The following is a 14,951-nucleotide window of genomic DNA, read 5'->3' as shown; positions in this document are numbered from 1 at the left end:
CTACGAAGGGGCTATATTTCCATATTTTACTCAAAATTAGGCATATAGAGAAAGTTTATAATTGATACTTTAAAAAACAATTATTAGTCATCAGGATACTGATGTGGCGATGCCACTTATTTTCTTACTGATCCGATGCCAAGTACTGTCAAAGTCGATATTGCCAATACCAATACCTCTTTTAAATCAAATTTTCTTGTTATTAAATTTAAATATTATTTTAAAAGCCATAATATTTTTCCATTTATAGGTCTAAATAGAACTTCTATTTTGTTTACCCTTATGAAAACAGTGGTATTTGTATTTATGGTTACTACAAGTCATGGTTACTGTCATGGTTACTACAATATCCCTATAGTAAAATGATGGTTACTACATGGATATTACAGTATTACTGTTATTATATAGTATTACTGTACTGGATATGACAGTACATAGTATTACTATATACTGGATACTACACTATATAGTATTACTGTACTGGATATTACAGTATTACAGTAATACTGTAATAAAACCATGGTTAATTGTAGCAAAACATATATATATTTGTTACTACAGACATGGTTACTACAATCATTGATACTTTAGGTTTGATCTGCCCAGCCCTATTTTTTAATGAAGTGACTGTGAAAATATTTTCAGTTCATCTGCCATTCTGTGCCTCTGAATGTGTGAGAAAGAAAATCCTCTCTCTAGATCTGTCCAGCTTTTGCTTTTTTGGCTGGTCTCCATTAATCAAAGATTCTGGCTCAGAACTAGTCAGAGAGCAGCGGAGCACGACAGTTTAGACACACAGCATTCTCTACAACAAAAGAAGTGATCAGAAACGGCCCCTAAATCAAATTGTTGCTGCATATTTTTCTGCCAATGGGAGATGTCATAAACGCAGTGCATACAAAAGCACATGCACAAACAAGACAGGCCCGTACAATATCAGCCCTTGTAGCCAAAAAGCTGGCACTTCCTGTTCTCACGGGTACAATTTTATTTATTAATTTATTTATTTTTTTGTGGAACAATTTTTCACTGGCATGCTAATTTGACATTTGAATAAATGGTCCCAGCAGTCTCCAACACACTGTTAGAATTGCCCCCATCTGTCTCCAGTCGATCCTCTCTCTGGTTCCATGTAGGTTTGTGCGCTGTTTTTCATGGCAATCTACACGTGCCACAATTACCTCTGCAATCCATCTCGGTGGCAAGACTTGTTAATACGGTGCTCGCTGCTGTCCCGCAATAGCTGTGGCATGAGACAAACATAATATATGCCACTTGTACACAGATTCTTCAGGGCTCTGTGTACGGGTTCGGTGCGGGAGATCGGCCAATAACTTGGGGTGAATTACGAGCTGCTCTGTTTGCGCAGAAGTACGTGTGATTTATTAATACAGCAGGCTAAATGAAAATGGGAGGAAAGTAAATGCTTTGTCAGGATGGTAATGCGACAGAATTAGAGTTAACGTGATGCACTTGTCACGATGGTGATAAATAGTTGCTTTTTTAATTGAATTAATCAGTGACATGCCGGAAAAATGGTGTCCCGTGTTTGCTGGGTCTATAAAATTCATGCAGACACTACAGACGTGTCCGCCAACCATTATACTCTTTCTGTCTAAATATTCTTGCCACAGGGACATTTTCTGTCTAAATATACTTAGTAAGCTACAGGGGCATTTTGTCTGAGGAGGCGAATGAGGTGGGCCATCTTAAGAAATAATGTGAGAAAATAATGTACAGTACAAAAATAAAACAAAACAATATTATATAAATATGTGATCAAACAGTGTGTGAAGCACACACTTTTTTAAAGAGAAAATTCTGTCATCATTTACTTACTCTGAAGTTGTTCCAAACCCATATGACTTTCTTTCTTCCATGGAACACAAAAGGAGATGTTGGATAGAATTTAAGCTTTTACCCATACATTGAAAGTAAATGGTGACTGAGGCTATACATCTCTAACACTCTGCCTAACACATTTGTTTGTGTTTATTAAGCTCTGTTCACACCGCCAGCGACTTTGTAGCATGGTGTTGCTAGACTCAGCTATCTGTGTAGCTGGTGGGCCATCCTACTGTTTGTCGCTATAATGTTACTGGAGGCCAAAGCTTTTGAAAATGTGATAAGGATGAGACCTAATACCGGTAAAATTAAGATATCATTACAATTTGACAAGGAATCAGTTCTCTTGTCTCTAAAAATGTACATTCTGCAGAGGAGAGTGTTTTATAAAATGCACAGCAGTGTTCAGTTCCCTAAGTCATTAACAAGACCATCAATCTATCAATATAAATCATTAACAGGACAGTCAGTCTATCATGAATGAATGAATCAAACTCGCTCAGAAAGCAGGCCATTTCTCGCACGCTTTTCCAAGCATCATTGTTTTATTATATCCATGCATGTGGTTACAACAAGTAAAAATTCATCACGAAGCTGAAACTTCTTCTCCATCTTGCTCTGCACTCGTCTCCAGTCTGACAAGAGCTCCGCTGTCTTCACTCTCGTTGGTAGTCGTTTGTGAATGTCGCTTGTCATTAGCATAAAGTTGACATTTTCTCAACTTGTCTTGTTGCTCTCCACTGCCAACGGCCATGACAATTTGTGTCTCCGAAAGTGACTGTGCTCTCAAATGAATGGGATGGTGACGCTGTCTCGCTATGAACGGGGCTTAAGGGTTTAGAACATCATGAAGGTGAGCAAATGATGACAGAATTGTCTTTTTTAAGGTGACCTATTTAACAGAAGGTGATTCAAAAATGTATATGTGAATAGAAACATACAAAAATATTGCATTTTTGGTTTAATGTTGATTTAATGTTAAGGTAAATGGTGTTCCTTAAGACTTTAAAAAGGATAGTTAACCCAAAAATGACAATTCTGTCATAATTTACTCGTCCTCAAGTTGTATGACGTTTTCTTCAAACCTGAATGACTTGGTAAAATGTTACCCTTACTCACCTGTCACTTTCAGTGCATTTTTTTTTCTTCCATACAATAAAGTGGGGGTAAAATCCTGCCTAACATCTCCTTTTGTGTTTGGAACAACATGAGGGTGAGGAAATGGTGGCAGAATGTTGGTGAACTATTCCTATAACCTGGAAACTGTGTTCAAATTTAACTGGAACATGTATTTACATTGGACTAAAAAAACACTGGGATGCATATCTGAAATCCACCACAGACCACTGACATGCACACACACACACACACGCATGCAGACAGACTTTTACGCATAATGGTGTCCATGCTGAGCTGGAATGTGCTTCCTTTATTCCAGGGTGAGCCGGGACTGATGGGATTACCAGGACTAGAAGGGCTGCCAGGTGCTAAGGTAAGCATGTTTGAATGAGTCGTGTCACTGGATGCTGTTTGACGGTCCCAGATTACACAGAGCTTTCAACAGCTCAAACTGACATGCCTCTCCATACCTGCACAATTTGACGTGACATTGCAGTTTCCATGAAACTTTCACAGAGTGTATGTGTGGATGACTGACTGAGAGATGGAGGGTAGTGGGTACATTGAAAAACTCAGGATGTCACAAAGCAGGATCCTTTTGGTCTCAAAGGCTGTAATCCTATTTTGTATAGTAATTATTTAATATTAAAACTGATGTGTGTAATCTTATATCCCACCTTAATCCCCTTTTATGGTACTGTCCCAGTGACAAGTTGTTGTACGGACAGTGTACAAAGTTCAACCTATTAAACAGACTGGACATCTATCCTTCATAGCTTCATTTTCAAATGCTAAACGTGAAATATGATGTCTATACTGACTAAGGTCTATACTTTTGTGCTTCGTATCTGAGTTTTGAATACAGACCAGCCCTATAGCTTCATTAAATCTTATCCAAAAAGCCATGACAACCTGTTTCCTCTGCACATATAAGAGTGCTGGTGCATGGAGCCTCACTTTTGTTTGTCTGCAAGAGCAGCTTCCTCCTCGAAGCAGCATCAAACTCGCCCACTCTTCCCAGAGAGGACTTGTCAAGATTGTAGTCGCACCATTTTGTGTGCTTGTCGACTCCACAACAGCCACGAGGCTGCCTGATCTCAAGCTGTTTATTTTTGTGCTGTGGCCCAAGACTTAAAAGCAGCTCATTTATTCGTAAAGCTAGCAGAGTGTATATGGAAGAGAACGTGCAGGTCTTAATGTTCTCACACACACAGATACTTCAGAGATTGATTTTGGAGGACTTGTTATGCACAGTTGGTTTAGAGAACAGAAAGAAAAGAAATCACTGATGTGTTCTCAAGCATTGTGGAATGAAAATTCTCGTCTTACATGTGTGTGTTTTTATGTGTTGTAAGGGAGATCCTGGTCTACCTGGTCCACCTGGAATTGCTGGACCTGCTGTAAGTTGTTCTATTTTCATTAAATGACTTTAATGCATATAAAAACTTTATGCAGTTATTTAAAGGGATAATTCACCCAAAATGAAGGTCTTGTTATCAATTATGTTGATCCAAACCTGTATGGCTTTTTTTCTTCTGTGGAACACAAAAGGTGATATTTTGAAGAATGTTCATTCTGTGCTCATCCTTGCATTGAAAGTGGAAAGGGATTAGGGGCTGTCAAGCTCTGGAAAAGAACAAAAACACAAAAAATAACGAAAGAAAGAAGTTATTATTCACTAATTATCTTCTCCTCTGCTTAAGCTCTGATTCTTGAGCTTCAATCTGAAGATGCAATTTTGCCATTAATGACGTCAGGACATTTTTTAACACAGGTGCAAAAGTGAACTTTGGATGGCAACATTTTCAAAATTTCAAAGCTATCATATGGCTTCAGAAGTATTAGAATATACCATAGTGCACAAGTCATATGGGCTATATTTTTGACACTTTTGGGGCTTTTCTACTGCACGGTACAGCTCGACTCAACTCTACTTGCTTTTTTGGGGTTTTCCACTGTGGCTAGTACCTGGTACCTCTTGCTTTTTTTAGTACCACCTCGGTCGAGGTTCCAAGCGATCCGAGCCAATACTATATGTGATGTCAAAACCCTGCAGATCACTGATTGGTCAGAGAGAATCGTCACTACCAGTGTCACTGGATTGCGACACGAGATATCAACCTGCTAGTTTTAAAGTTAGCAACAGAGTTAGCAGTATCATTTGCTCACGCAACTTTCGAATTGTTAAAAGAAATGGCTGTGTGCAAAACCACGCCGTGGTCAATAAACGAGGTTATCAACGAATGCAATGACGCGAAAAGAAAAAGTCTTTCAGGAAGTGTCTCAGCTACCAACAGTGTAGGGAAAAAGTAAAAATATAAAATAAAAGTGACTACAGAACCATCAAGGACCACAACAGCCGGAGTTCTTCAACAGAAGAAAGTGGAAGTGGTTCGACCAAATGGACGCTATATATGACAATAGACCGGCTAGCAATGGGAGTGAGAGTGCCTTGAACTCGGCCACTACGTTGTTGGAGTCCATGATGGAGGATGGTACGTTTTGTTACGTTTTTGTTACGTTACTATATTCTGCTTGAAAGCTACACTTTATTTATTTGACCAGCTACTGGAAAGCTTGCTTCTAAAACAATCAGGCCAATTTAACTGTTACACTTGTGTAAAATCACCATGCAACAACTGCTTTATGAAGCACAATGAGCTAGTAGCTAACAGCTAGTGGTCGTGTTATTGTTTATGGTCAGTAATGTTTGTGTCGCGTTTAAGAAGATGTCACGGCAGTAGAGGGGGCGCAACTGTTGTGATCAGCCTATAATCCCACCCACATTGAGGTGGCACTAAACTGCAGTGGAAAAGCAAGCTCAAAGTAAAGCGAGCAGAGTCTAGTCGAGTCAAACCGTAACGTGCAGTGGAAAAGTGCCATTTTATTGTGTTTTTCAGGATCTTGACAAACATTACTACGAACTGCCATTGAATGAAAAGAGACATGTGAACTGTAACAGGATATAATTTTTTGGTGCTACACAGTGGTATACATGTTAGCTGTTACTATATTGCTTATCTTAGCATGACTGGAATGCTGTATTGACCAATCACTCTGGACTGAAACTGTAAATTTTATAAATGAACCATACTGGCAACACAATATCAGATCTCCTCTTTTTTTAACTTTATTGTGTTGTGTTAATGATAATGCAACAGTTCCATAAACACATTTGGGAATTTAGTGCATTCAGTCTATGTACGTTTAGTGGTCCATCATAGAGAAAAGGTATTATACTGCACATTCATTTTTTAGATAAAAGCAATGCACATTGTAGTTGTGTTCCCAGATGTACCAGTGGTTCAGTTTGACACTAGTTTTGAGGTCTAACTCTTTTCTCTCTTATTCTTGTTGCTTTGGTGGATAGGGAAAGCCTGGCCTGCGTGGTGAGCCAGGGAACCCTGGAGAGCCGGTGAGATTTGCTTTGTTACTTGTTAGCAGCTGTCAATCATGCAGCAGGTTTTTGGCACCAGGACGTTGTGATGATATCCAATTTTCCTGCTGTTTTCCACCTCACAGGGAGGGCGGGGCCCTCTGGGAGAGACTGGCTTCCCTGGACCTGAAGGGCCTCCTGGAGTCCCTGTAAGCTATCATACACTACTCCTTCCTATAATCTACAGCATATACTGTACTACACCTGTCTATAATAAACTGCATACATTCCACGTGCCTGTTAACTACACCGTATATGAACCATAACATTATTTCTCATGAGTTTCTGTCCTTTGTTCTCAGTTCTTCTAACATATTGATCCAATTTTGATCCAGGCTTGAATTGCAGACCTGATTTAATTAACTGATTAGTGTGGTGATCGATTGAAACTCTGTGGTTTTAGATCGCCAACACTAACAGAGTTTGTGTTGTCAGAGTTTTTTCAACTCTGGCCTATAGTTTGATTTAGAGCCTGGGTTCTTACTAATAAAGAAAGCCCAGAGCACCTATGTTAAAAAGATAATCGAAAACAAGGATCAGTGTTGTTACTTTTAACAATTGGATGTATGCATATCATGCATACAGGTCCTGCACCTTTATACTACAAAGCTCACTATGGACCCTTTCCACAATCATCAGTTTGGAGGGTAGAAGTAAATTGTAGAAGGGTAAACTTTTAAATGTGAGCAAAATGGAGGCCAAATTTTTTCTTTCTTTTTGCATTCCTAAAAGGAAAAATCCATTATTATATTCCCACGACTTTCCAAAAGAGGACCATGGATTATGGCATTCAGAAGTGAGAAAGACGCCAAATTTACCATCACTCCCTCAGTAGCTGTATTGCAAACCAAAATAATGATTCATTGCAGTGATGACTAGTTTGCTTTTTTCTTGTGTTTCCTTTTGTTTTGTTTAATACCAGGGTACTGAAACACTAAGAATAATGATGTAAATGTGCATTAAATCAGTGGTTAAATTTGGCCAGGGTGGTCCTAAAGGACATTCCATCACATCAGCACGGCGTTCTGGAACCTCCGATTACAAGAAGCAAAAAAACAAGACCAGTCTGTGATGTGTCAGAACCTTTTCTGCTATATCAGTGTTCCTGCAGATCCTTGAAAATTATAAGTTTTCTGAAATTTAAGGTCATAAAAATCTTAAATGATACAACAAAGTCTTAAATATCATTTAAAGAGGTCTTAAATTTGGGAGTGGAAAAACAGGAATCGTGATATGACCTAATCTGTTTATCAAACTTCAAAAGACTACATTTTAATTAGATTAATGGATGTGCTAGGTTCTTCAAAGTGAAAATGTGGCACTGTTTTTTGTCCACACATGCAGGGGCTTGCCAGTGTTTTCAGCTGTTGCAAAGCAGTTCGCAATCATTAAACCATAATGAATGTTTATGACTGTTGAAAATGAGGATATAGTGTTTAGGAAATATGACAATGTTTACTTTTAACTGTTTATATTGTAATACATTGCAGATAATTGTAGGAGTGCACATTTTATTTCTGTTATATATTTTAATGAGCAATTGGAAGAAGTGAAGGGCAGACATTTCAAAATAAGAGTCCCCGATGTATTTCAAGCCATTATAGTTAAAAGTTCCGCGCTGTTAATTATTTTTTTGTTTGTTTTGTTTTCCTGTTTAAAAACTGCATCTGGAATTTTATTCAATTTGGACTCTTGCAGCCTCTGCCCCCCATCACAGGAAGACTAGGAACATTTAATATAGGCTACCAATTTTAAAATCTATTGGCAGATTAATTGCCTTTCAACACATTATCATATCAGCAAAATCCAATATTGGTCGACCTCTAATTTGTATTTATTTATCTATTGGTACATAAACCAATTTTAATGTGATATATACAGTATGCAGAAACATGTCTTGCATAAAGTAGATTCTGCCATGTTTTACTTATAAGCAATGTTAAGGCCATTTTGAATGTGTGCCCCTTCCTGTTTAAGTAAGAGTCTGTGATAAATGATTTATTATGAGATTGTGTAGGTTTGTTTTGGGATGGGGTATGGTATTCATTTTATTTGTTCAGGTCTTGAAAAAGATCTTATAAAGTCTTAAATTTGATTTTAAAAACTCTGCAGCAACCCTGTATATTCGCCTAGAATAAAATGAAATGCATGATGTCATTTTACATCAAAAGCACATTCGTGCTGCCCACCTCTTGTAGAAGTCCGCCACTTCAAAAAATCCCAATTTATCAATTGAAGTAAAAAAAAATTGTCCGATTTACCCTGCTATAATAAGGCAGAATTGTGTCATCAAAGTGTGTGAAAAGGGTCCTTACCTAACTGATCTATGATTCTAGACTTTTCTATTTAAACCACAGCGACTTCTGTGTTAATATCTCACTTCACAGCACAGAGCAATCTTTCGTATTCTTTTGGAAACTTTGCTGTTAAACCCAGCTGAGTTGTGCTGTGGTAATGGGTGCAGTCACTAGGGTAAATGTTTCATTGGTTGTCTCAGTGAAGCAGTACAGTGGCAGTACAGGTCTCAAATAATTGCTTCGTTATCCTTTAACCTATCCCAATATTGCCTTCAGCACATTCATAGAATACAGAGAATTCCCCTGAGAGTCCTCTCTGAAACTTCCAGGTGGTGTTTAACAATTTATTTCTAGTTTATCTGACTCCGTAGTGGAATAATGTGTACTAGCCTATCTACAAATGCAGCAAATGAGACTTAATAAACCAGTGAGAGATAAGCTCAATAGGAAATAGTGTACATATTTCTTGACACATTTAACTTCTGTAATGTGATTGAATTTTGTATTAAATTTGAATATTCAATGGGGGAGTGCAGGGGGGACTTGATTTGAACATCAGGAAATTATTAGATCATGAAATGTGTGCCTTTTATATACACTTTTTTAAGCTTAAAAGTGAGAAATTGTATTCATGACCTGGGCATTTAGAGTTTTCTTATATGAAACTTCTAATAGAACATTACAAATGTGTTTTTTTTCTAATAGTAACTCAAAACATTTGTGCACATCATGGCATCTAATTAAGTATTGAGATTGTTAACAGTGAAAAGCTGCTCTGGTTGCACAGATTGATGCCAATGTTCTTTCTCCACAGGGAAGGCCGGGGAAGGATGGAATTCCGGGCTATGAGGTAAGAGTGGGTTTATGCATATACGTAGGTGAGAGAGATTTTGGCTTCAGTTAAATGTGTCTAAAATAATAATGTTAATAACTTTTGCTTTTAATAATTTTCCAACAAGACTGTGACAATATAGTTTCTGGCAAAGGCTTGTATCTGTGCTGGTCTACATTTATCTCTCATTTATTTTCTAGGCAAATAAAAGCCTTGCACCAGTCATTAGTCCTTTAAAGTTTTCAATAATATGACTGCTTACTCACTGCTGATGCTCTCCAGTGTGGATTAAAATTCCATCTGTGGGCCATAAAATTATGAATAATGCATGTTATCGCTAATTAAATGTCCCCTACAAACAAGGTTTGTAGTTTCGAATGCCTCATCGTGTCACAAAAGAAATCCTGTTCTTTGATACCTTGTCACAACAGAAACCAGATCTGTGGAAAACTCTGATAAATCACATTTCTGCACTTTACAGAAGCAAACAGACACATTATAGCACCTCACATACTCTTTATACACCTTCGTCAAACACAGTAAAAACAACATGCATCTGAAGATCTTAAAGAAGGTAGTTCACCCAGTAATGAAGATGCTGACATCATTTACACACCTTCTTGTTGCTTCAAACCCATATGACTTTCTTTCTTCTGTGGAACGCAGAAATGTCAGTCTTGGTCATCATTCTCTTTCAGTGTATGGAAAACAAGCTACAATGAAAGTGAATGGTGACTGAAGCTTACATAGTGCGTAACTTATCATTTTGTGTATCAAGGAAGTAAGATAGTCATAAGAGTTTGAAACAACATGAGGGTAAGTAAATGACGTCAGGCGTAATTTTGTCGGTGAACTATCCCTTTTAAAGGAGAAGTGTGTATTTTTTTCAATGTTAAAAATACTGTTTCCTCAACTATTAGTACATTTGTAGGTTGAAATTCTCTGAAAGTGTTAACACTGTGGCTCTGTTTCAAAATGTTTAACTGTTTGTTTGAGCATCCCAACCAGCCTGAAAACCAACAAAGTTGGCTCAGCCAATGGCAAGAGTTTGGGGTGGGGCTATTCTTTTATTTGACTAATGGAAGATGGGGAGTGTTCTGGAAAGCTGTTTGAAAACATTTATTGGTGGTGCTTGTTAAGGTGGTGCTTGTTAAGGTGGTGCTTTTTTGTATGGCAGATGAAAAAAACAGATGATAGACTTCCAATGGAAAAATGTCCGACACATATCTAGGAATATATCATAATATCATATATATTGCAAATATATAATATAGCAAAATATCATAGATGCTTGGGTAGCTTATTGGGCCAGTAAGTAAACATTAAATAATGCCCTAACAACCACAAAGAACACCTTAGCAACCCTATAGCAACACTCTCCAGCAATATGCCGGCATCAGAGTATCATAGAGACAACTCACATTTTCTTCAGAAAATGAACAGTACCAGTCTTGGTATTTTTCAATTCTGTTTGGTGAAGTTAGTGGCACAGATATGACTCTTTTCACCTTAAATGTGATGCACAAGCAAGAGAATGAGGCCAGTCACAGTTCAAATGGTTGTACATCAACTGAAGGAAGTTAAAATGGAGGGAAAATCAGCTCCCATTTCGCCTCCATTCGCATCACCATTCTCTCAAATGGCACGACTGTTTTGTTTGCAGGGTGTTGGACTGCTCATTGAGATCTTTCTCCATTTTATTCTCCTTTCCCCCCCCTTCTTTCCTCCCTGCTTCCTTCAACAATTGACATCTTTGGTGGTGCAACAGTGCCATCTAGCAGGAAAGACATTTTTCATTCCTCTCTATTCTGTACTTCTCCATCTATTTTATTGCAGGGGCAGTGGGAAACACAATTCAGTACGCACATTGATGACTTTAAGCTCTCCTCATCAGGAGCCTGGGAATAGAGAGTAGAGGGGAGAAGAGAGAGAGAGTTAGACATTGACGGGTGTGTGGATGAAAGCAGATGGGCGAGGATGCTTTCTCAAAGTGCCGCCTGCTTTGGAAACTCAAGCTAGATTGCATTTCTTTATTGTTCGGCTGCTGTAATGCAGCAGGAGAATTTGATACAGATATGTTCCCTGAGGATCACATGTGATGTGAGTGCGAAATAGAGATAGATGGGAGGAGAGCAAGAGAGGAAGGGGTGGGGGGGGTGTGCACGAGTGGTTTTGGATCACAATGAGAGGTGTTGCTCTGCGGAACTCTCTCAGATGAGATGGAGAGAAAGAGAGAGGAGTAACAGAATGAGAAGTTCAGAGGCTCCCAGCTTTGATGAGTTTAGGAAGAAATGGTGATTCAGAAATCCACTGAGCTCTGCTTTCACAGATATTCTCTGCAGAAGAGAACATTTTGGCCATAAAAGCAGCCAAATAATTTCATTTCTCAAATGCGGTTTGGGAATAGTCAATAAAAAACAGCATGGTGTAGGTGTGTGTGTGTGTGTGTGTGTGTGTGTGTGTGTGTGTGTGTGTGTGTGTGTGTGTGTGTGTGTGTGTGTGTGTGTGTGTGTGTGTGTGTGTGTTGGAAGACCATGGCCCCTACGAGGAATACATTTTAGAGTTTTTATTAAAGGGATAGTTCACCCAAAAATGAAAATTCTTTCAAAATCAGTTTAGAAAGATTTTTAAGGAAATAGGTAAAGGATGATCATTTTATACAGTTTATTGAAAGCAAATGAGATTTGAAAGTGTCCGGCTTCCTTTAGGCCATGTTTATAACTCGTTTATTATCTCGTCTTGAGTGATCCGATCACAAGTGTTCATCCGAGACTGATTGCCTTTTACACCTGGTATTAACATGCATCTTAAATGTGTCTTGAGGGGAATGTATCTTTACATAAGTGTGTCACTACGTGACGTCCAAATTTGTTCAATTAATTTACAACATGTATAGGAACTACAAGTTATCTAGCATAGGAGTGTATTCATTGAGTAACTTCATAGAAACAAATGAAAAACTCATTCATTCAGGTACATTTATGAATTATTATTATTCACAATAAGCTATTCTTCCACCAAGTAATATAGTGCATTAGCCTGTTGTGGTGTGGTGTGCATTCATTGTTTTTACAACTGCTTTGAACGTTGCTCATCCATATCAGATTTCAGAGTTGGATCGATCTGTTAAAATTGTTTTTAGATTAGATTCAACTTTATTGTCATTGTGCAAATAGTACAGAGCCAAATGAAATGCATGATGTAATTTTACATAAAAAGCACATACTCAAGCAGTTGAATCTGTGGTAAGAAATGTGTGACATCACCCACTTATAATATAAGTGGTCTTATAATAAACATACTAAATAATGTTGGAACACAATTTTGGTTAAAATTGTGTATCCTGAACTAAACATTTATTCATTTTGGTCAATGCTCATTTATGAAAATGCATGTTACAGTAATTGTTAGTTCATAATGCATTAACTAATCTTAAAACATAGATCTAAAACCTTTAATATTAAAAATACAATCATTGAGCACTTTATTAGGAACACCTGTACACCTTCTAATTTATGCAATTATCTAATCAGCCAATCATTTAGTAGCAGTGCAGTGCATAAAATCACACAGATATGGGTCAGGAGCTTCAGTTAATGTTCACATCAACCATCAGAATGGGGGAAAATGTGATCTTAGTGATTTCGACCGGGGCATGATTGTTGGTGCCAGACGGACTGGTTCAAGTATTTCTTTAAATGCTGATTTCCTGGGATTTTCTCGCACAACAATCTCTAAAGTTTGCTGTGCCAAAAACACAAAATATCCAGTGAGCAACAGGTCTGACAGAAAACATTGTTGATGAGAGAGGTCAATGGAGAATAGCCAGACTGGTTCAAACTGACAAAAAGTCTATATTAACTCAGATAAACCCTCTGTACAATTGTAGTGAGCAGAATAGCATCTCAGAATGCACAATATGTCGAACCTTGAGGCAGATGGGCTACAACAACAGACCACATCGGGGACATTATTAGGACCATAGTGTTCATAATAAAATGTTAAGTGAGGGTATATTAGTAGCCTATGGGCCGATTTCACAAGGCTTAAGCCTAGTCCCAGACTAAAATGCCTGTTTAACTCAAAGCGACTTACACAGACTTATCTTAAAATAGTTGTAGATTTAGCCTGTTCTGGATTAAACAAAGCTGATTGCAAGACAGATGACTGAATTGCTTTGAATCCTTCAAAGAGGCAGGTTTAAATTCTGCTTAGTTCTGTTTGTGAGTACTTGTGGATAGGAGTAATCTATTAAACTGCTTTAATGAAATAGCTTTTCGAGACCTCTTTCATATGTACAAAGATAATGCATTGGAGATGATATCTTTGCTTGTACCTAGACTTTCCTCCCTGTCTCAAAGAGGTAGGCCTTTACCCAATTGTCTCCAAGTCCTGATCACTTTGAGGTTTTTGGCATCTGGAATCTTTCATCGTGAAACTGGTGATTTGTGTAGTCCCAGTGAAGCAACTGTGTGTAGAATAGTTCACAAAGTCTGCAGGGCCATTTGTGAACTGAGGAGTCTTTACATCAAGTTTCCTGATGCTGCTTGCCAAGCCAACTATAAAGTGCAATTCTATGAAATTGGGCATTTCCCAGGTGTGATTGGCATTATAGATGGATGTCATGTCCATCAACTCCTGATGCTGAGGAGTACAGGAACTGTAAAAACTGGTTTTCCATCGATGTTCCGGGTGTGTGCACTCTTAATGTAGAGTTTTGAAACATTGTTGCCCATTGGAAAGGTGTAACTCATGATTCAAGGATTTTTCTCAACTCTTCATTGTGTGCTCAGTTTCAGAAAGGACAACATAGTGGACTACTACTTGGTGACAGTGGATATGGTCAGAGTAACTTTATTCACTCCATACATAATGCAGTGTTTATGCAATACACTTCGTTTAAAGCCAAAAATATACTGCAAGGTGATCATTGCTACAGCTGTGCTGCACAACTACCTGAAGCAGCATTGCTGTCCTGATCCTCCAATAGAGGATCAGGATCAAGCAGATTTGCCCATGGCTGTGGCAGGTAATGACTAACGAGGACTTGCACACAGAGTTGCTATCACATTGCAGCACTTCAACTAGATGATAGGCATTTCAGTATGGACATTATTCATTATGGCTTATTTTTGCTTTGATAATGTTTGTTCTGTACAAAATGTATATAGAGTACAGCTAAATTAAATGAGTAACTAAACCAAAGCTGGTTTTAAATGTAGTTTGTGGTGATAAAAATACTCTCACTCATGAATATTCAATGATATTTGTTTTTACATGTATTGTTCACTATGGCTGGTAATCACAATTGTCTCCTTACTGTATCTTTTTTGGATCAAACATCCCTCTTCCAACTTCATATCCAATTCAACCTGTAGACTTCTCATTTTCATTTGATGTTCTTCCTTCATATATTTAATTT

The 14,951-nt window shown here is 38.0% G+C and overlaps 1 protein-coding gene across 1 annotated transcript in view; it reads left to right on the top strand.

Moving 5' to 3' along the window:
- Positions 1-14,951, top strand: part of LOC127661127 (collagen alpha-1(XIX) chain-like) — a 180,886-nt gene that overhangs the window by 144,139 nt on the left and 21,796 nt on the right. The window contains exons 42-46 of the mRNA XM_052151705.1: positions 3,284-3,337; positions 4,320-4,364; positions 6,335-6,379; positions 6,487-6,549; positions 9,512-9,547. Of these exons, the coding sequence (XP_052007665.1) occupies positions 3,284-3,337; positions 4,320-4,364; positions 6,335-6,379; positions 6,487-6,549; positions 9,512-9,547 (243 nt within the window). The remainder of the gene's footprint in view (positions 1-3,283; positions 3,338-4,319; positions 4,365-6,334; positions 6,380-6,486; positions 6,550-9,511; positions 9,548-14,951) is intronic.

Source organism: Xyrauchen texanus, chromosome 20 (assembly GCF_025860055.1).
Source record: "Xyrauchen texanus isolate HMW12.3.18 chromosome 20, RBS_HiC_50CHRs, whole genome shotgun sequence".
Classification (NCBI taxonomy): domain Eukaryota; kingdom Metazoa; phylum Chordata; class Actinopteri; order Cypriniformes; family Catostomidae; genus Xyrauchen; species Xyrauchen texanus.
The sequence above is the reverse complement of the archived record's forward strand: the minus strand, read 5'-3'. Positions and strand labels throughout refer to the sequence as shown.